This window comes from Delphinapterus leucas, chromosome 4 (assembly GCF_059928025.1).
Source record: "Delphinapterus leucas isolate spDelLeu-1000000601 "Yukka" chromosome 4, BTC_Dleu_Yukka2, whole genome shotgun sequence".
Lineage (NCBI taxonomy): Eukaryota > Metazoa > Chordata > Mammalia > Artiodactyla > Monodontidae > Delphinapterus > Delphinapterus leucas.
This window is the reverse complement of record NC_143132.1, coordinates 78,107,165-78,129,134: the sequence shown is the minus strand read 5'-3', so window position 1 is coordinate 78,129,134 and position 21,970 is coordinate 78,107,165. Positions and strand designations below refer to the sequence as shown.

General features: G+C 39.6%; 1 protein-coding gene across 9 annotated transcripts in view; it reads left to right on the top strand.

Moving 5' to 3' along the window:
• TP63 (tumor protein p63) overlaps positions 1 to 21,970 on the top strand; it is a 100,426-nt gene that overhangs the window by 4,698 nt on the left and 73,758 nt on the right. For 6 of the 9 annotated variants that reach the window (XM_030760860.2, XM_022569664.2, XM_089910688.1 and 3 more), the window contains exon 2: positions 15,036 to 15,290. The exons of 1 other annotated variant lie outside the window; for it this stretch is intronic. In XM_030760860.2, coding sequence (XP_030616720.1) covers positions 15,036 to 15,290 — 255 coding nt within the window. Of the gene's footprint in view, positions 1 to 15,035; positions 15,291 to 21,809; positions 21,896 to 21,970 lie in introns of those variants that run through there. 2 more of the 9 variants (XM_089910690.1, XM_089910692.1) reach the window with 2 other exon arrangements.

Below are 21,970 nucleotides of genomic sequence, written 5' to 3'. Positions count from 1 at the left end.
CTTCTCTTAAGAACACAATTTGGAGGCACAAGAAAATAGGGACCTGTGGCTTATTAATGTGTTATCTCTATAAACATTTTATAATTTTCACTTATACCTTTTAATTAAGTTGAAATTTGTTAATATTCATGAGGAGTAGTATTGAGGAAGAGAAACGTAGGTTAGAAAAAGAACTATAGACTTACTCTTTGTAAAGAAATGTTTACTGAACAACAGTTACATATAAGATGGTACATAGGATACAAAAATGAGTAAGAAACAGTTCCTACACTGATAAGTTACAGTTCATGGGGGAATGAATACATACAGTTATAATTAATACAGGAGAGATCTTAAGTGTCATATGAGACATGTGAGCAAGAGAATATAAAGGATCAAAGAGAAAGAGAGTATCTCAAAGCAGGAGGATCACAAAAGTCTACATGTATATGTGTGATGCAGATGCACTTGGAAGGACAAGTAGAACTTTCTAAAGTTTTAGAAGTAAAAGAGGGAAGGGGGATTTCAGGCGAAGAAACAGGCATCAGCAGAGGCACAGAAGTAGGGTGAATACTGGGGTACTCAGAAATGTCAGATAGTTCTGATGGAACTGAAAGGATGAAAGAATTAGAAAGTAAAGGGAGAATTGCAAGGTAGAGTGGCTCACGGAGCACCATAACACATTTAATATAGTGGCAATGATAAACCATGGAAAGGTTTTAAACAGAGGAATGGTGTAATTGGGGCTGCACTAAGGTGCACTTGCGGAGGATAAATGGCTTTGTTCAAGGCTGCCTAGAAGTATAAAAATGCATTTCTCTGAATTGCACATTGGGTGCTCATTTTGTAAGAATATTCATCACTTCTCTGGAACCTTTTGAAAGGGTAGAAATGGATTGTTTCTAAAGTCTCATGAAACTTGTGTTTTCCCTGCCATAGCTCTCTTTAATAGCTATGGTTCCTGCCATAGAGAAGTTGGGAACTGTTGGTCTTGGTTTGTCCCTATTTACTCTTGCTATTTAAGTGTAATTATTAATAGCACCCCTTTTATTTTCCAAAAGTGTTCCACTTAGAAGATAAAATGTATGGTCATCCTGTAAGTAAAGATCCACTATTTATTTTATTATTTCTCCCCACTCCCCACCCCAAAATAAAAAAAGTAGTATATATTTGGTTATAAACTAGATACAGTGTCTTTGATATCCCAGCCACAAATCATTTCGATTATTTCCCTTACGAAAAGGAGCATTTCCTTACAACTCAACACTTACTGAGAGCTAGTTAAGTGCAGTCATGGTGCTTGTGCCAGACACTGGAAGGAAAGCAGAAATAAGTAAGTTGCAAGCCACTGGCCTCTGAAAATTCACAATTCTAGTGTGTACGTAAGGTATTCATAAGTGACTCCAGTTTAAAACAGAATGTGGTAAGAGACACCAAAGGCTCTCAAAGACAGCGAAATGGGTCAAACCTGCTCATGACGAAGGTAATATTTCACATAGTTTGAGAACTAGAATTTAGCCACAGGGAGAGGAAGGAAGGTCATTCTGGGTAGAAGGTAGAAAATTAATAAAAATACAAAGAATAACTGCACAGGACCAAATGAAAGAGCATGCTATATTGACTTGAAAAGAGAATGTTGATTTAAACACTGATCTATATTTAATATGTATGTCAAAATGGAAAGCTTTTATAAGAAACAGCAAGAAAACATGGCAAGGGCTTTTATCTCACTAAGAGCTAGAACCCATGAATATTCTGAAAGCGTGGGCAGTGTTCGGAATTCGAGATTCAAAACTTTTTCTACACGCTCTAGGAGTGACAAGTGTCATCCTGCAAGGAGGGAGAAAAATTAGTCCAAATGATTGCTTGGTCTGGGCAAAGTTAATTGTTTCCTGTTCCCATTCCTTAGACCTCTATAGAGATAGATAAGGTGTCTCACTCTTACAGGGACTTGGTAATTACATACTTAAAGTAATCAAAGCTAGGAACAAACTCTAGACTGATTTTCTATGTTAATTAGGATTAACTTTACTTATTAAATAGTCATCTTAGCATCAGGATGAGAAAAATCTCTTCCCTGATCACTGCTCTAAAAGCAGACAGTGATCCTGGAGCTAAATGTGGCACAATATGCCAAGTACGACTTTTGTTCAAGATGAGAATCCCAATTGGGAAATAATAGAGCAGACCTAAATATGAATGTATCATTTAAGAAACAACCCCCCAATTTACCCCAAAACAATAACAATACAAAATCAAGATCTTGGTATCACAAATTTAAAAATCTTTGCCATAAATTTGTCAAATTTCACTTTGGACAAGGATATACATTTTCATTTAAGATTTGAACAGAAAATATTGGGGGAAGGCATGTCTTTCCTTCTCTTCATATCATCGCCTCCCACAATCTCCTTCATCACTTCCATTTCACCCAGGAAGAAAATGTAGGCAATTTAAAAGATAATGGTGGGGTAGGCAAGGGTAGGTTCTTGGGGAAGGTAACTCAGTCACTTGTTTTAAAGGCAAAGGGAATGGGTAGGAGGGAGAACGATGCTCTATGATATATGGGGGGATGTCCAAGATTGTATCTCATTCCTTTCTCGTCCTTACCAAGCTTAATCCTCTTCTAACACAAAGTGAATTTTGTTGAAATGTGTTTTGTTCTGCCTTTAACTCTGCAAATATTAGGGGAAGCAGTGAAGTTCCACAGATGACCCTGTTGCTATTCAACCTCCTTTGCAGAAAAAAATTAGTTACCTAAAATGTCTGTAAAGTCTTTTCAGAAACAGTACCTTATGCTTCCCCACATTTGACTTTTTTATTTGGTCTGACATTGTAGCACCCCTATCCTATCCCCAAAGCATTCCTGTCCATTTTCTGCGGAAAAAAAGGCTTAGAAAGTTCTTCTTTCTAAATTTATTTCATGTTTGAAATAATGACTAACTTTATTCTGTTTCAGTCTCTTTTCCAAAGACATAGTAAAATTGAACCGTCCTGTAAATTCTGAGATAGCTTCCCCAGATAGTACTTACCTGTCAATGTAAAATTCAGTAACTAGTGTTAAGATAAAGCACATGTTGATTCTAGCTAAGGGAATAACTGGCAACAATAAAACATTTTTGGAATGTCAGTGGATGTGTGTAGAGTGTAAACTGATATCTTATGCAAAACTTGTGATCTGAATTGCATCTTGTCTGTGTTTCTTAAATGGGACAAAAAAAAAAAAAAAGATTTCCTTATAAAAGCTGAAAGAGGGAATTTTGAGTCAAGCTGTGGTGTGTTGCCAGGGGCGGAAATTTATGAAACACTCTCGTCAGCTCTTCTGGAAACACTACAAAAGAAATAGTTCGACTTTCTTATTGCTGCTAAAGCCACTAATAGGTGCAGTTTAGTATAATACCCCTATGAGCATTACCACCCCCAAAGTGAGCTTGCCTTGGAAAGAACTCTGTACAGGCATTTTCTTTTTCCTTTTAAGCTTGCGCAAAACACCCAAAGGGGCCATTTCCAATCCAGGCAGCGATCTTTCTCAAGTTCATTCTTTCTCAGATCACAGAGACAATGGGGAATATGCCCTGTTTACTCAAATCAGTCTGGATTAGTGTCACTCTATTGATGGAATCAGAATTAAAAGGAAAACCATTACTCTCTCAAAGGGCAACATCAGATGTTTTGGGAATGGCTTGATTACTTTTAAATAGACCATTTGAGACTCTGTCACCAGACTAAAGTTGAGGACTCCACAAGATCTACACAGAGAGAAACGGTAACACTGGATAAAGTAGAAAGCCCATAATAAGCCTTAGGCCTGGGAAATTATTTCAGTAGATAATCCCAAAGTGCTTGAAAGCCTGAAAATCAGAATAGTGAGAATTCAGAGAAGTTACTTTTCCTGCCTTCTTTCTATACGCCAACTCTACCCCTCAAATATTTACCTTCAGGTCAGATCCTTTCCAGTTTTTAAAGCCTTGCTAGGGGCCTGCTTCACTCTTAAAAATGTCTCAGATTCCACCGCGCCCCCCCCCCCATTCAGAATCACCCGACTTCCTCTGAACTCTTTGTACTTCTCTGTTCCTCCCTCATTGGTCTCCCGGTCTCTGGACTGGAAACTGTTGGAGGGTAGAGGATATGTGGTATTTATCTCTGTATCCTCCCCGGGGTCAGCAAATAATGTTCCTGAATGTGACGGAAGCATGCGTCTGTTGCTGCTGCTCGGAGGACTATCTTCAGATAAAAATGTGGCATAAATACCTACAGAAATGGCTGTTTGTAACTGATCTGCACAGAAAGCAAAGCAATTGCACACACTGTACGAGCCTGGTCTCCGCCTGGATGTTCTGAATCATATGATATGTTTTCTCTGACATCTTGTAAGACTTTTTTTTTTTTTTAATGAGTCCAGATATTTATTTCCATTCTATTTCAAGTGGCAAGAAAGGTTTTGAAACACAGGGCAGTTTCCTGAGTAAGGAATGACTTGTTCTCTAACAGAGGTAAACAGTGTAAAGTGTACTGCTTTCACTTAATTGATTACTCGGGAGGACAGGGAATGTGTTTGATTTTTCTACAAAACGGAACCAATTAGATTTTTATCTCGCTTTGCACTCACTTTTTAAATGTGTTTACTTGCTTCCACACCATTCCCTTCATTCATTTTGTCTCCTGATGTCTCTCAATCATCACCAGGGATGTGGGTGGTTTGCTCTGGGTGAATAAGCTTGATGATTTGCAAACACTTTCACATTTTATTTTCTATGGTGTTATTACTAAAGGATGCCTGAGAAAACTTTAAGTCATTTTGTTCTTAAACGTGGTGCCCCAGGTTTTTTTTTTTTTTTCTGTCCAAATAAGACACTAATGAGCTGTTGTAATTATTAAACTGATTGATGGATTGTTACTTTCATAATGGGGTAAATAGAATGAAATGAATAGATGAGTGTCTTTTCAAAGTAAGGCATGTCTTTGGCATAGCTGGAAACTTTGGTTTTATTTTGCAGTTAAAAGTGAATCTTAAAGGAACACTTCAATGTTACATAAGTCACCATGTCTAATTACAAAGCACAGTAAGTCACTGAAAACTTTATCTCAAATAAAATGAAAAGTGTAGCCATCAGCAAAGAACTTGACAAGCAAAAGCAAATTAGAACTTTAAAAACAGTGTTCCTCATTTGAATATGTACAGATTGAGTAGTATAGTCCTTATTTCATGTTTTAGTTTTCCATTTGCAAATAAAGGCTAGTGTTTCAACCTGTGTGTGTGTGTGTGTGTGTGTGTGTGTGTTATAAAGTCTGGGAAATGAAGTCATGAATTTAGACCATTTACAAGAAATGCTTTGTAAGTCTGATAAACTACAATCTCAGTTCCTCAAAACATACTTTTGTAAGCCCTTAATTATGGCATTCTTCTAAACTGAATTCTAGCTAACTGGGCAGAAAATCATGGAAATTAGAGAGGGAGGGACCAATTTTGTGGCCTCTCTATCAGAAACTAACATCTTACTCGAGGCTTGTGTCTGGGTGGTTTCTCTATCTGCAGGAAGTAAATCATTATATGACCACAAAGATTTTTATTCTTATTGCTGACCTAGATGCATGAGAAACAAAATCTAGACCATCAGGTAAGAAACACTGCCTTGGCACAAAAATGTGTATGTGTTTATTTCAAGGAAGTAGAAGCTCATTAATAAACTTCCCAGCTAGGTGTGAACTACCAAGTATTACTCATGGCCTTGTGAGTGACAGGACTGGCTATTCTGCTACTAGTTCCCATAACAGCTGAAGCTAAAAGCACAATTCCCACCTACCAGAACAAATCAAAACACAAAGTAAAGGTCACTGAGATTATTTGGAGATGCACTGTGACATTCAAGGGCAGTAGTATGTAAAGAGGTGACTCTGATTTGGAGACAGACTTACTTCAGAGTAAAAAAGCAATACTTGTTTGGGTCATAGTTGAGTTAGAATAAAATATACTTTCCGAAGGTGATTTTTATTTTGAAATGTTTTGCATTTATTCTTTAATATTTGCTGAACACCTACTATGTCCCAGGCATGGTTCCAGATATTATACTCAGCACTAAACAGATATCATCTCTCATAATTGTTTAGCAGAGAAGAGCAACATTAAAAAGTACTTATACAGGGGCTTCCCTGGTGGCGCAGTGGTTGAGAGTCCGCCTGCCGATGCAGGGAACACGGGTTCATGCCCCGGTCCGGGAAGATCCCACATGCCGTGGAGCAGCTGGGCCCATGAGCCATGGCTGCTGAGCCTGCGCGTCCGGAGCCTGTGCTCCACAACGGCAGAGGCCACAACATTGAGAGACCCGCGTACCAAAAAAAAAAAAAAGTACTTATACAGATAATTAATTTTCAATTATAATTATGTGATACAAAGGGGAAAGTTACTGTGCCCTGACCGTGTGAAACCAAGAATACCTATCTGGGCCCTCCAGGAAGGCTTTGACTTGGAAATGACATTGAAGCTAAAACTGAAAGATGAGTTGGGAAACAGCCTGCAGGTGCAAAAGGCTTGAGGACTGAAGACGTTTGCCTTTGAAAAACTGAAGGAATGCCATTCTTTAGTGAGCAAAGAGGACGGTTTCAAATAGTATGGTGTAGGGCAGTTTAGAGATTTGAGGCTTGTGTTCTAAGAGATTAGAAACCTGCTCAATGTGTTCAAGCATGAGGGTGGCATGATCAGATCTTCAGGGAGTTTCTGGTGCTAGCTCCAAGGAGCTGGGTCTCCAAAAGAATGGCTGAAGTTTTATATACTGTCTTTAACGAGTGGAAAATATTTTCTTTACGTATAAAATAAGTATGCTTTCATTGAGTGTAACTCTTATTTATCTTTTTCTTTTGAATTTTATTTTATTTTTTTAATACAGCAGGTTCTTATTAGTTATCCATTTTATACATATTAGTGTATATATGTCAATCCCACACTCCCAATTCATCACACCACCACCACCACACACCACTGCCCCCGCCCGCTTTCTCCCCTTGGTGTCCATACATTTGTTCTCTACATCTATGTCTCTATTTCTACCTTGCACACCGGTTCATCTGTACCATTTTTCTAGATTCCACATATATGCGTTAATATACGATATTTGTTTTTCTCTTTCTGAATTACTTCACTCTGTATGACAGTCTCTAGGTCCATCCATGTCTCTCCAAATGACCCAATTTCATGCCTTTTTATGGCTGAGTAATATTCCATTGTATATATGTACCACATTTTCTTTATCCATTCATCTGTCAGTGGACACTTAAGTTGCTTCCATGTCCTGGCTATTGTGAATAGTGCCACAATGAACATTGGGCTGCATGTGTCTTCTTGAGTTGTGGTTTTCTCTGGGTATATGCCCAGTAGTGGGATTGCTGGGTCATATGGTAATTCTAGTTTTAGTCTTTTAAGGAACCTCCATACTGTTCTCCATAGTGGCTGTATCAATTTACATTCCCACCAACAGTGCAAGAGGGTTCCCTTTTCTCCACACTCTCTCCAGCATTTATTGTTTGTAGACTTTTTGATGATGGTCATTCTGACAGGTGTGAGGTGATACCTCATTGTAGTTTCGATTTGCATTTCTTTAATAATTAGTGATGTTGAGCAGCTTTTCATGTGCCTCTTGGCCACCTGTATGTCTTCTTTGGAGAAATGTCTATTGAGGTCTTCTGCCCATTTTTTGATTTGGTTGTTTGTTTCTTTGTTGTTGAGCTGCATGAGCTGTTTATATATTTTGGAGATTAATCCTTTGTCTGTTGATTCGTTTGCAAATGTTTTCTCCCATTCTGAGGGTTGTCTTTTCGTCTTGTTTATAGTTTCCTTTGCTGTGCAAAAGCTTTTAAGTTTCATTAGGTCCCATTTGTTTGTTTTTATTTTCATTTCCATTACTCTAGGAGGTGGGTCAAAAAAGATCTTGCCATGATTTATGTCATAGAGTGTTCTGCCTATGTTTTCCTCTAAGAGTTTTATAGCATCCCGTCTTACATTTAGGTCTTTAATCTATTTTGAGTTTATTTTTGTGTATGGTGTTTGGGAGTGTTGTAATTTCATTCTTTTACATGTAGCTGTCCAGTTTTCCCAGCACCACTTATTGAAGAGACTTTTCTCCATTGTATATCCTTGCCTCCTTTGTCATAGATTAGTTGACCATACGTGCGTGGGTTTATCTCTGGGACTGTAACTCTTACATAAATATTCCAAGCAGAAATCTGAGTGACTCCGAGTGAAGGATACTTAAGAAAGTGGGTAAATCTCAAGACAGATTGACTGGTTTCACATCTGGGAGCTCTGTCACTTACTACCCTGAGCACTTCATCTTGTGGAGCTTCAGTTTCCTCATCTGTAAAATATGTGTAAAACGTGGGATAATAATTCCACTTAACTCATTAGAATTAAATGAGTAAATATGTGCAAAGCACTTAAACACTGTGAGGAACATAGTAAGACTCAGAGAGAACTTAGTGGTAGTAGTAGAGGAGGAGGAGTGATAGTAGTAGTAGTAACAGCTAAGATTCTTCTCCCAGAGGATTAAAATATGGATGCTAAATAGGGTTCAGACTTTTTTAATCTTGATGGTCACCATTATTTTATTGAAATTGATATGTCTTCAGTTTCATATCACGGTGAGCAAAACTACCTCCTGTGATAAAACATTAATCACATTTAATCACCCCAGTGTTTTAAGTCATAATTTCTTATATGGTTTAGACAGATACATTATCAAAGTTATTTTTATATATTTTAAACTCACTTTAAAAACCAGCAAAGCATTATTGATGAATCTTCTAAAGTTACCATGGTATGCTTTCCATATAGATGGTAAAACCCATCACTAAAGATCTCCATTACTGTGTACTTTCTTCTCTTAGCATTACCATGTCTGCTTAAAAAACTATTAAGACAGGGATTGTTATAGATTGAAACTTTCCTCAAACACATTTTTGACCCAACTTTAATAAATAACTCCTGGTTCACTTTAAAGAAACTGAAACTCTGTATACTTTTCCCTATTATTTTGATCGAGAATTACTGAATATTAAAATTATACCTTTCTGCTAAGCCCAATGCTTCCTTGGTATGTAATGGTGAGGTCAGGTTTTCTTAGAATTGAGATGCTCTTGATTATAATTTTATTTATTTGTCATTATTACTAAAAGGGAGTACTTAATGAAATCATAGAATTTAAAGTTTATTTTTCCTTAATTGAGCTCTACACAGTGTAATTTAGCTAAATTTGGATTGAGTTCTAGCTTCTCTACGTTTCACACTTCCTAGCTTTTCAAGTACTATGGCTAATATTTGTTGACACTGTCGTCTACCTGATTAGCCAACTTTGTATTTATTTGTCTCACCTGCCCTTGTCAGCCTTGGCTGGAGCTTTTAGGGAGCTCTCTCCTAAGTTATGGAATCTTGGACCTCAGAGGAATCTTGACACTTTGTGTCAGAGCATAACACATTCTAGTAAACTCTTTGCAGGCTGTCTTTCTAGGTTGTGGGGTTTAATGCTTTATTTTTACATTTTGTTCGTTATAAGGTATGAGTATATTTTACCTCCACTCACTTTCTAGGATCACTTGGAAGACAAAAGAAGTGAAATATTTTATATCTAACAAAACCTGGTTTTGAGAAAAACGTGATGCTGAATACATTCTTAAGGTGGAAAGATGGTGCTTTAATTTAACATTAGAATCCAAATATCTTCTTGACCTCAAATGAAGCACATTCAATCAATTGTGTTTAATTCTAGCATAAAACAAACCATCATTCTTTGAGGTGAGGCAGGTGGTAGAAGGCTAAAAAATGACAAGCATTTCTCCCTCAGGCAGTGCTTGTTTAAAAGTCACTATTCTGCCAATATTTGGGGATAAAAATGTAGTACTGTCTGCTAGAGCATAATCCAATGGATGCTTTGCAAAGCCAGGGTCATGAAGAAAGCTGTTTTCTTTTCCCAGGAGGGGCTTTAGAGTGTTCAGAAAGCTCTTCCATGAAGCCTGAGGTGAAAGGTTATATTAGCTGAGGAAACTATATATGCTGCCTGAAATAATTTGGATTTGTAGGTTTGGTCTGGCAAATCTGTATGAAGAAAAAAAAACAAAAAAAAACAGTTATCTCATTTTTTTGAAAGCAACCTCATGGCATTATTTTTACATAGTATTGTAGATGAGAATGGTCATCCCTAGAAAAATGTTAAGACTGGTGCACCATTTATGTTTGATGATCAGATTCAATCTCCTCAATTTTATACAGCTTTTACTTTATAGCAAACTAAGGTCCAGGTTGTTTAAGTACGTTGCCCAGGGGTAGATGGCAAATTAGTGGCAGTGTTGGGCCTTAAACCCCACCTTACCCAAGTCTAAGTTCAGAGTTCTTCTGCATTACTAGAATCCATTCACGAATCGAAGGAGCACTGAAGAATGTTTAATTCCCTAGCCTCCTCTAACAGTCAGTCAAGGATTATAAATATAATTCTTTTCACATGAAATTTGGGCAAGTTATTATTTCCTGTGACAAGGATCCATTTGAATTGAGGTAAATAAATTGATTATATGTTTCCAAAGTAACCTCTCCTATGCCTGATGTGGTCTGCATTCCCATTTTTTATTAATCTCTTGCCATATATTATTGACTATCGTTGCCATAAATTCGCTATTACAGATAGTAATAGCTAAAAAAGGCGAGAAAAAGAACTTATAAAATTTCTCTTACACAGATACATTGGAGGAGAGAGATTTTCAGAAATGCAAATTATATCTATGTTCCTGTTTCATTGCACTGGTCATATGACTTGATTGGAATTCTTTTTTGATGTTAAATTATTTTACAGGAAAGTAATTACAGAGTCAACTTTAAGTAGGTATAAACCCAGGTTTATATTCAATATTAATTCAATATTAAGTTTTGTTTACAGTGATATATACTGATATACGTTATTGCTGAGCTGATGAGAAGAAAATTCAGGCCCACAGTATATTCAGAATTTAAGATCATTTAACAATGTAACCCAGGAAGGAAAACTAAAATGAAACTAAAGGAACTGCATTTATATAGTACGCTTTTAAAACAACGACCAGTCAGGAGAAATCCCTATCCTTTATTGCCATTTTAGTACTAATCATCAAAACTGAAGAAATAAATCAGTCTGTAGATGACTATGGGTATGCGAAAGAACTTACGGGAGGAGGAAAACAAACAACAAGGAAACCCTCTTTCTATATTTGGGAATGGTAGTTATACTTGCTGTTTCCTAACGGTGAAAGCAGGCAGTTTGAGATTCAGCCCCTGGTATCCCTACACTTACCATACCAGCTCCATGTTTTAGAACACCCCCCAGAGTGTTCTGTGGTTCCCCGGAGTATATGAAGTTTCTGTGACCAAGGTGTGTTTTATCCTTTCTGTGGGCAGATCAGCTAGTTTGTGACGAAGTTGAGTACATTTCAGCTACAGATGTTGGTAATTTTCTAGGGTCCAGGCAGTGTCTTCTATTTCAAAGTTATTTTATAGGAACTGAAGCATCTGTTCGAATTCAAAGGAAATCCACTGTTTTACTTTATCAGGCTTATAACAGATATCAGGCAAATCGTGTTCATTTTCACCTTTTATATGTTGTGGAGAAAAGACGGTCTCCTCTTTCAGACATGATGGGGCAGATATACAACACTGTTCATTCATTCACTGAGTCCCTATAGAGTATGTTAAGGTTATTCGAACATCAAGGTACCTTATTGCTGGAAAGGGACAATCTACTTCCTATTACATTTCAAATGTTCTAATAGCTTTTGTTGCATAAGAAACACATGGGACACAGAGGACCCCACAGAGTTCTTCTCAGGGCACTTTTTGGTACTCACACGAGTGTCGTGTTTTAACTTTGGAGACTATTTTACTTGTCGTCATAAATAGGCATCTCATTAGCATCCCAGCAAAACACAGATTTCTCCCTTCTGTGTTTCTGGAACTACTGAAGTAAACAAAGGGTACAGGTACTGCTTCCTTCATCCCGCCAGCTTCACTTTGGTGGAAAAGAAGAAATAAATATTATTCACATTAACCTGGCACAGAGCTAGCTTCATAGGCTGCAAAGTTCGCAGTCATGAAAGGGCCCTGTGCTTTGTTTAATGTTCTGCTCCCCCCCTTATGAAACTCTTAATAATTTATGAACAGGAGGCCCTGTGTTTTCATTTTGCGATGGGCGCTATGAATTATTTTGCTGGTCCTACCTACCTAACACTTGTTCTTCTTGGCTGTGCTGGTCTGCCCTCTGCCTCTAATTGTACTTTGTCAACACGTCCACTGTCTTCAAATCAAAGAAGTAAGCAAATAAGAAACTTTTTTGGTCGTTGTCAACTAAATGCTTTTAAAATTAACTTCAAATGTACGATTTCCTATGGCAGGTTTATGATATAAATTTTTAATAAGGCCATGGAAAGTCTGCAAGAAGATTTCTAATCATACAATTCTTACTTTGGTGGGTTTGTTGCTGTGTGTTTCAGGCTAGTTAATTCAAAGTTAGTGTTGTTTTTATGCTTTTTTTTTTTTTAAAGACAATTGAGTATACTACTTAGCTTTTGTTTCTTTAAAGTAAAATTTGAGGAAAGCTTAAAATGAAATATGTTTTCCCATTTTTATCTTGAATAGTCAGCAGCTCTTTGCCCAAACCTGAGAAATCTAGTTTTACATTATATAAATTGAGGCGTCAGCCCTGGAAGCAAATCCTATTGTGAAGAAAATATTTCACCCGAACTTTTTGGGATTAAAAATTATGGCATGTAAAAGCATAGCCATCAACACCTATTAATGGCTTGAAATACAGTTTCTGCTTCTTTGGTGCCACCCCATATGTTCAGTCTCACTGCTGTCCCAGGGACGTCGTCTTTGTACCCCTGAGGTAAATGGAGTTTCCATTTCTCTTATGTCCTTCAAGCAGCACTGAGTGTTTACTCACTGGCTTTTAAAGCTGGGTCCCCAAACTTTTCTCTTTACATTTATTGGGAAAAAAAATTCAAAGGGCCATGTTTCTTTGTTCTCTTCCAAGCGCACAATTAGCTTGTTCCATTCTGTGTAGCTAGAAGGAGGAGGAAAGGGTTGGCCCAACAGGCTTTTTACTGCCTGTGAGAAAGTGCCTGGCGAATTTCTTTGTCCCCTTTGTCAGGGGCGGCTACCTCCCTAATTGTACTGCTCTAGGGAAGCACGTGCCTCTGGGAGCATTATCTGATTCCTACAGGACGCTCAGGAGTGCTTTGTATACTGACCCTTAACTTGAACACAAATAATAATTTCAATCCCCTTTCTAGGCTGTTGCCGCAGGCTTGGACACCTAAGAGCTTTCATTCAGCCAGGGGTGTGGACGCCTTCGTCTGGGCCTCAGGTTTTAGTTTTGTCTCTCACAGCTGTCTCACCTGCAGTTTGCCTCACCTGTCAAGAGGGGAAGCTAAAGATGGAGGACAGGCCTAGGAGCTGTGGAAGTCAGAGGGGAGAGAAGGCGAGACTAACAGCTGCTCTTGTCAGCAGGGGGATAAGTGTAAAGAGATTAATAGTTATTTGAAGAGCAAATGGGGACATGGCATTCGGCAGTGGAATGCGAATGCATACATGTAATGGAATGGGCATGCAACCGTTAACATTTAGACAGATGCTCTCTGGACTGAATGGAATGGCAGAGTCCTTTCTCCTCCCCACGTGAAATACTTAAAGTTTAGTAAAATCATTTTCTTACGCTTAAAGTTGAATTAAAATTGTTTTCAAGCATCCATTTCTTTGTGAGTTTGTTCTTCTCTGTAGTTTGACTTAATCTGGGACTCTGTTATGTTTCAGTTGAAGAGCCAGACTCCTCATTTCCTTTATACAATATGTACCCACAGGACTGCCTTTTTTTTGCTTTTCATTTGTTTTCCTGTTGCTAACTTGAAGAAACAGTGAGGTTTCCACGTGTCAGAAGATTTCACAAAGGGAAAATGGTACACAGGCTGGTGGCCCCTTCTGGAAATGTGTCCAATTTGACTCAGGAATGACTTGAATTATCTTATCAGGCTGACAGGTGTGATGGTGTTGGCAGGGCCCTGGACTTGGAATCGGAAGATTTGGTTTCAAAATCCCTACTCTTTGCTTATTAGCCGATGCTTGAGCAAATCGCTTCCCCTCTCTGATAGTAACACAGTAAAGATTTTTTGCCGATGAAATGAGGAGTTCAATCATTCTTCCCATAAACATCTTATTGAATACCTACTTGGTGCCGGTTTTCCTAGAAGAAATAAAACACGTGGCAGAGAAGCTATATGAATTAATGTACTTCTGAACTATTTCAAACATAGAATCTTAATCATAACTAGATGATATTTCTCTTACACATGTTCTACTTTAGAAAATAGTAAACTGCTACGAAGAAAATGAAAAAACAGATGAAAAATTAGGCTGTTTGGATGGTCTGCTAGCATGTAACCTTTTAAAATATATAGTTGCCTCTCCCTATCCCTGCTACTCATTTCCCTCCAGTCTTCATGAACCCAGTTCCTGGGGGCAAGTCGGTACCCTGAGACAGAATTTAGAATGATGACTAAAAGGAAATTTGGAGGACAACTGATTTTTCTCAGTAAACAACAATTTGATGCTTAAGTCTCCTCTAGAACGTATCTATCTAGTGGTCTTTTTCATTCTGAATACCAGGACAGAAGAAGAAGAAAAAAAAAAGAGTAGCAGTCAGTATTCATTTATTTTAAAGAATTCATAAGCAGCTACAGAGCACTGGCACTTCTTGCCCAGTTTGCGAATGAGCACATAATCCACTTTCGAGTGCTCTCGGGGAGACCGCAGTCTCCAAAGGTTGCCCATGAAGCTGTGTGAACTGTGCAGGTCATTACAAAACATACACACACCTGGGGTTTCTCTTGGAGTTTCGAACTATGCATGACAAATCGGTCATTTTCCCTTGAGTGCGAAGTGTTGCAGACGTGAGGTGGAACTCTGTAGAAGGCACTCACCAAATGATGCCTTTTTGGCAGCAAGGATCTGCAGCTTAAATGGCTAACGTGGGGGGTTTCTGGGTGTCCCGCAGCCACAGTACACGAACCTGGGGCTCCTGAACAGCATGGACCAGCAGATCCAGAACGGCTCCTCGTCCACCAGTCCCTACAACACAGACCACGCCCAGAATAGCGTCACGGCGCCCTCGCCCTACGCACAGCCCAGCTCCACCTTCGACGCCCTCTCGCCTTCGCCCGCCATCCCCTCCAACACCGACTACCCGGGCCCACACAGCTTTGACGTGTCTTTCCAGCAGTCCAGCACCGCCAAGTCCGCCACCTGGACGGTAAGAGCACCGGGCACCCATGTGTCCCTGAACCTGGTCCCCAAGTACAAGGGTCTTCTCCATCACCCCTCCCCCCTTCCCCGGCTCTTTCCCCCATCAAAGCTTAGAGCTCCATATTGAGTGGTGCAAAATTTCTCCCTGTCCTCTAAAGGACATTTTGGTTTGAAATATTCAACACTGACCCAGAGAGAGAGAAAGTGCCATTTAGTAGGAACAGCCCTGATCTGGGAACCAAACTGCGTTCTGGCTGGCTCCTAGCAATTTCAGTTGATGCGTTCTAGCCTGCCTCACGCTGTTGGGAGGTCCTTTGTGTGAAAGATTTTTTTTGGAAAAACGTAAAGCATTACGCCAACGGAAAATACCGTAATCGTAGGATATGTGTTTGCAGTCTGCAGAATGTAGGCGTTACCAGTCTCATTATTTTGAAAAAATAAATGACCCAGTAAGGTGCGATTTAAAAAAAAATGAATAAAATCACAAACACAGTGTAAAAAGAAATTAAGATCTCATCTATTAAGGAAGGGTTAAATTTGTGCATGTGGGTTCTATAACATGAATCATAATTTATTGATACATATATATCTATTACATGTAGAAGCAAGTTTCCCTCCCAAAATCCTCCTAAACTACACATTAGGGGCCTAAATTAGCTTCAAAGAGATTCTGATGAAAAATGTTGAAAAAAATCTTATATATAACTTTTCTAAGAAAACATGGAAATACTTTTAAAAATTAAAAAAGCTACAAGAATGTTGATTCTATTTCAACCTATAAGACTGGTTTTAACTGGTTGATCAAAGAATGCCCAAGACCAAAGTGACGCACATTTTGTCAAAGAATTTAATGTTCGCTGGGATTATAGAAATGCTTCCAAACGTCATCGTCTTGTTGAGAAGTAGCTTTCAAATTGTTTTAACAGATTTTTCCCTCTTTGGCAAATAGGTTTCTTTGGAAATCATTTCTGTTTGTATGTTTATAAAATAATCTGCATTAGTAACACTAAATTCCAACATAATTTCACACGTGTCCCCTCATTTTGGCCTCACTTTTTTTGTGAGCTAGGTAGGGCACATTTCACAACTCCCATTTTACTAGTGAGGAAAGCTGAAAAAACATAGGGATTCGGTGGCATCCCTAAAGTTGCAGAGACTTTTGTGTAGCTGGTCCTATTTCTGATTCTGCCACCCTCCTCCCACTAGATTATGTCCTTTCTTTTTCTTTTCACCATTTCACATCAGGATGTCCCATAATTGTCTAAAAATTTATCTTAGCGTGTTTCTTCCATAGTTTGAGAAGCGGTGCTGTCATGGTTCGTATTTCAACCATAAAGTAGAAGTGTTAGCTTAAAACTTGATCTCTCTTCCATGTGCTTTTTTTAGTCAATTGTGTCATACTATTTAGTCTCTTTTACATTAATAATTGTGGAGGTGGACACTCCAGGTGAGTAAACTTAGAGTAAACTTAAAGATATATTGGTTGATTGATCTAAGTAATATCTTGCTGAAGAACCACTAAAATAACCATTTTATAAATGGATCACTGATGTGTTTTTGAATAGGGGTCACACCAACTGGATGTTTACAATCACTGAACTTCAAAGCTAACAGTTTTTCATCTGACATTTGCAGAGCTCTACTATATTAAGGGTGAGCACATCTGAGGGATAATGGGCATGTTGGGGCCACTAAATGAAGAATCACTGCCCTCCTAAAATGGCTTAAGAACCTTGGGGATGGAGCATGATGGAACATCAATCTTTCTTCCTCCCCCCCTCCCTCCCCACCTCCTCATACAGAAGCCTTAACACTTTTTTTCAGTTTTAGTGCAGTTCTGAACCATCTTCCATCAAATCCCCTCTCTCAGAGAGGTACACTGTCTCAAAAAAAAAAAAAAAAAACGGTTGGGGATACCTACATAAGTGGTAGGTTAAATGTAAAGAAAATGGGGCTTCCCTGGTGGCGCAGTGGTTAGGAATCCGCCTGCCAGTGCAGGGGACACGGGTTCAAGCCCTGGTCCAGGAAGATCCCACGTGCCGCAGGGCAGCTAAGCCTGTGTGCCACACTACTGAGCCTGTGCTCTAGGGCCTGCGAGCCACAACTGCTGAGCCTGTATGCCACAACTACTGAAGCCCGCGCCTCGAGCCCATTCTCCACAACAAGAGAAGCCACTGAAATGAGAAGCCCGTGCACCGCAACGAAGAGTAGCCCCCGCTTGCCACAACTAGAGAAAGCCAGCACGAAGCAACAAAGACCCAATGCAGCCAAAAATAAATAAATAAATAAACAAGTTAATTAATAAAAAAAAGAGGGGCTTCCCTGGTGGCGCAGTGGTTGAGAGTCCGCCTGCCGATGCAGGGGACGCGGGTTCGTGCCCCGGTCCGGGAAGATCCCACATGCCGCGGAGCGGCTGGACCCGTGAGCCACGGCCGCTGAGCCTGCGCGTCCGGAGCCTGTGCTCCGCAACGGGAGAGGCCACAACAGTGAGAGGCCCGCATATCGCAAAAAAAAAAAAAAAAAAAAAGTAAAGAAAATGTTTTGTAGAGTACCCTAGTAAAATTTCCTTACATGTGACAGCAGTGGTATCAGGACCCTGAAAAAGGGGTAGGCACTGTGGTGATGGGAAAGAGCATCTCTTGAGAGCCAGAAAACCTGGATTCTCACTGTGATCATCCTCGTGACCTTAGCCAAGTTACTTCATCTTTCTAGAATTCAGTCTGTGCCTCTGATGAGGATGAGTGGGGTGAAAACTACTTCTTCTTTTCCTTAAGATGAGATAGTATTATTAATCAACCTAGTTTTTAGAAGAACTTAGCTTCTAATCAGTTCATTTGCCTGCCATTAATAAGTGACCTTGGTTAAGCTGGCTTGCCTTTCTTGGGCTTCTGTTCAGTTGTCTACAGTGTATGCTATAGGTACTACAGAATAAAATGATTGAATTAAATGTCCATTCCATCCTACTAGCGTATCACATGGTATTTATATTTTTATTCATGTTCTTTCTTGTTCGCAATTAGACTTATTTTAGGCCCAGCTACATTTCGTCTAAATCCAGCACATTTGAACCCTTGTTTGAGTAACTCCTGAGATCACCTAAAAATATGTAAATGCTTAACCATGGACACCAGTGTCTTATACATAGCAGCACCTAACTCTTCGAGCCAAATTATATATCCTCACACTTATACACAGACCTCACATTTTTAAGTGTTCTCTCATGCGACTTGGAGCCTCAGAACCAAGGCTGTTACCCCGTTTTAGAAATGAGGAAACTTCGAGAAGTAAAGGTTACATGGCTGATCACCAGCCAAGGAAATAGAGGAACCCAGGCCTCCCTCCTTCCCAGTTCAAGTCTCTCCACCATCTTATCTAGACTGTCTTTCTCTTGATTGACAGAAGGCGATACAGACACTCGCAGGCTCTGTGTAGTATGGAGTGAAGCCACCTGACAAAGGACAGATTTTTTTTTTTTTTTTTTTTTTCTTTTGCAGTACGCGGGCCTCTCACTGTTGTGGCCTCTCCCGTTGCGGAGCACAGGCTCCGGACGCGCAGGCTCAGCGGCCATGGCTCACGGGCCCAGCCGCTCCGCGACACGTGGGATCCTCCCGGACCGGGGCACGAACCCGCGTCCCCTGCATCGGCAGGCGGACTCTCAACCACTGCGCCACCAGGGAAGCCCCAAAGGACAGTTTTTATGCTACATTATACAACACCTATTTCTTAGGCATCTGTGCATTTTAAAGCAATTTTTCAAAATAAAAACACTATATTTTAAAAACTGCCCACAAACTGGAAGCAGCAAAAGCAGCTGTCATTAGGAAGGGTCACATGTACCTCATATTCTTCTGGTAATTCTTTAGTAAAAATTTTGTCAGTACCATTTTATCACTTGTCATCCTTTTGTGTTGTTTGCTCTTTCAATTTCTGGTTTTACTAAGAGTCACTGCCAAAATATAATTAATATATTTAAAGTATATACACATATTTCCTTTGTTTTCTCTGTTTCCAATAATGAATGCGTGTTCCCAGTTCCATAAAAATATGGTATCTATTTTAAAATTCTTCCAATGAAATAAAGTGAAGAGCAATGACATTCTTCCATATTCTCTCTTTCACACACACACACACACACACACACACACAGAGTCACACCCAAACCAACACGGAATTTAGGGCTTGGGTTTCAGATTTTCTTCTTATTTCCACAGTGTAATTGTTACTTACTGATAGAGGCCTAACATTTACTATAATAAAGTGCTGGTCTAGCATTATAGCTGGAACTCATCAGCCACAGGCCAGTTGACAGTATGGTAATTTGGAAATGGCAAGAAACTTAGGTGCAGATTTCAACCCTGAAATTTACTAGCAGCATCTGGGACCTGCTCAGAGAGTTCAATCTCTTTGAACTTGACTTTTTCCACCTACAAATAGGGATGTTCATACTTTCCTTATCGTGAGGATTACATGCCACATGTAGGTGCGCGTATCAGCACCTGGCTAGTCATAGGCATACATGTGTTTACTGAGTCTGAATTTGAATCCCTTTGCTTCACGAGCTTATTATAGTTTTGTTGAGGGTTCAGTTGTGCCGCAAGTAATAATTTGAGAGAATGCAAAGCAAAATGTCTTCTACTTTTGTTTTTTCTTAGTGCTTTTGGGCTATTAGCATGCATACTCCAGCCCCACAGGACTGTGATATTATCCACTACTCAGATATGTGAATAGATGGCATACGATGATATCAGGCCCTCCCATGTGCAGACTTCTGCAGGTTGGCCGAGCTGCTTTCCTAAGTCTGTCCAAGCAGATGTAGGCTCTCCTTGCCGGCACTAGGAAAGGTCTTTTCCAACTTTAAGAACCTGTTGAATTCCAGCATTTATTTCTCATTTATGGGGATGTCCTTTTTTTTTTTTTTTAATTCTCCGTGTTAAATAAAGAATAGCAGTGGTTTTGTGGTGGCAAAAGTACTGGAGGCAACCTACACACTCACCAGTTGGGAACTGGTTCCATAAATTGTGGCATATCCACATGACAGAATACTCAATGGCCATTCAGAAGAATCATAGGTACCGATCTGGAATGCTTTTGGAGTTGCTGGTGAGGACGAGATAAGCCTTCTACGGCACCTATTTGAGCTTTGAGAGGACTGGTAAGGACACTACTTCTGGGGGCAAAGTACTTTTTTTTACTGGACTCCAGGGACAAGGCTTTTTTTGTGTGTGAATATAGATCAATCTGTCTTGATTATCAGTGTCACACACCTTTGACAGTTTGAGAGCTGTTTTCCCCACAACCCAGGACACACAGTATAATCTGTGTGCAAATACTGGGAAAATCCTCAGGTTAGTGTTTTTCTGTTGTGCTCTCCGTCTGAGATAATGACCCTGGACTTTGGACATACATCCCTTTTTGCCCTTGTGATTTTTTTTCCCTTCATAGATGTCAAGGTCTTGTAGTGCAGGCACCTGGACCTAGTGCTCAGAGCCATGTCCAGCATATAATAGGCCCTCAGTAAATCTGAAAAAACTTTGTTTTCTCCTCGTGGCCAAAGGAAATAATTGCAGTCCCAAGCAGTATCCCTCCATTCTGACCTTGACTGTTAACTGTCCATTAATTCGATGCCATTTGCCTCCACCCGTGATTTAGAGAGCCCTCTTTGCCTTCCTAATCATGCCAGCCTCATGTCATGTTCAGAGCTTTGAAGATTCTGACTTGAGCAAGCGGAGATTAGGGAGGTGGCATTTGAAAGGGGAACAGCCAGTTCTCCGGAGAGTTTCATTGATCCCAGCGTATCGGGTCTTGCAAGCTCGCTCCCCTTGGCTCTTCCACAGGCGAGTTGAGATACCTGCCTGTGGCCCACCCTCCCTGTCATCAGGTTACCTGTAATGTAAGACTTCCAGAAGAAGGCTGCCAGCTCTGCAGAAATCTAATGCAAGCCAGCCCATTGCGTGGCCCTCTGGAATTTGGGGACTCTTAAGAATAGCCCATCAAAGGACATGATGTACAGACAAACTTTTCCATGGTGAATATGATTTATCAGCTTCCTTGCACAAAGGAAACGCTTCTCTCACCAACGCTTGAGCCTTTACTGGGGCTGGTCTTAACTGAGTGGCTGTTAGGTTTCATTGCTGAGGGACAGAAGTCAGTAGACTTATCTCTTGCCAGTGGTACATTTGTTAATCATAACAAGGTTATTTTCACTTCTTGCCAGAGCTATCCTCTAAATCTCCAGAGATACATAAAGAAGTGTCTTTTTGTGCTCCTCCCATGATAAAGAAAATAATAACATTGAGCATTGTCACCTGTTATCCAAGCTATTTCTTAGTTGATGAGAGTATTGAGGAAGAATGTCCTAAATAAAGGGTTTGGAGATTCTTGGGGACGGTTCATGTTACTTGTTTAACTCTAGGTTTTGGACTTTAAAGTGAATTTCAATTGTAAGCCATGCTGTAGGGGTGTTGTCCCCACATCCAGAGCAGAATAACTTAGCAAGTTTGCCCTAACTTGTTTAAATTAACTCTAGGTTAATGTACTCGGGATAAGGCGACTTCACCAAATCTGATGTTTAGGACCCTCCCAGACTGTGCTCAGTGATTTCCTGAATCCACGGTAGAGTTTCTATTTAAAGGAAAAATATTTTATATTTATTTATTTATTGCATCTAATGTTACGAGAACTGACCAC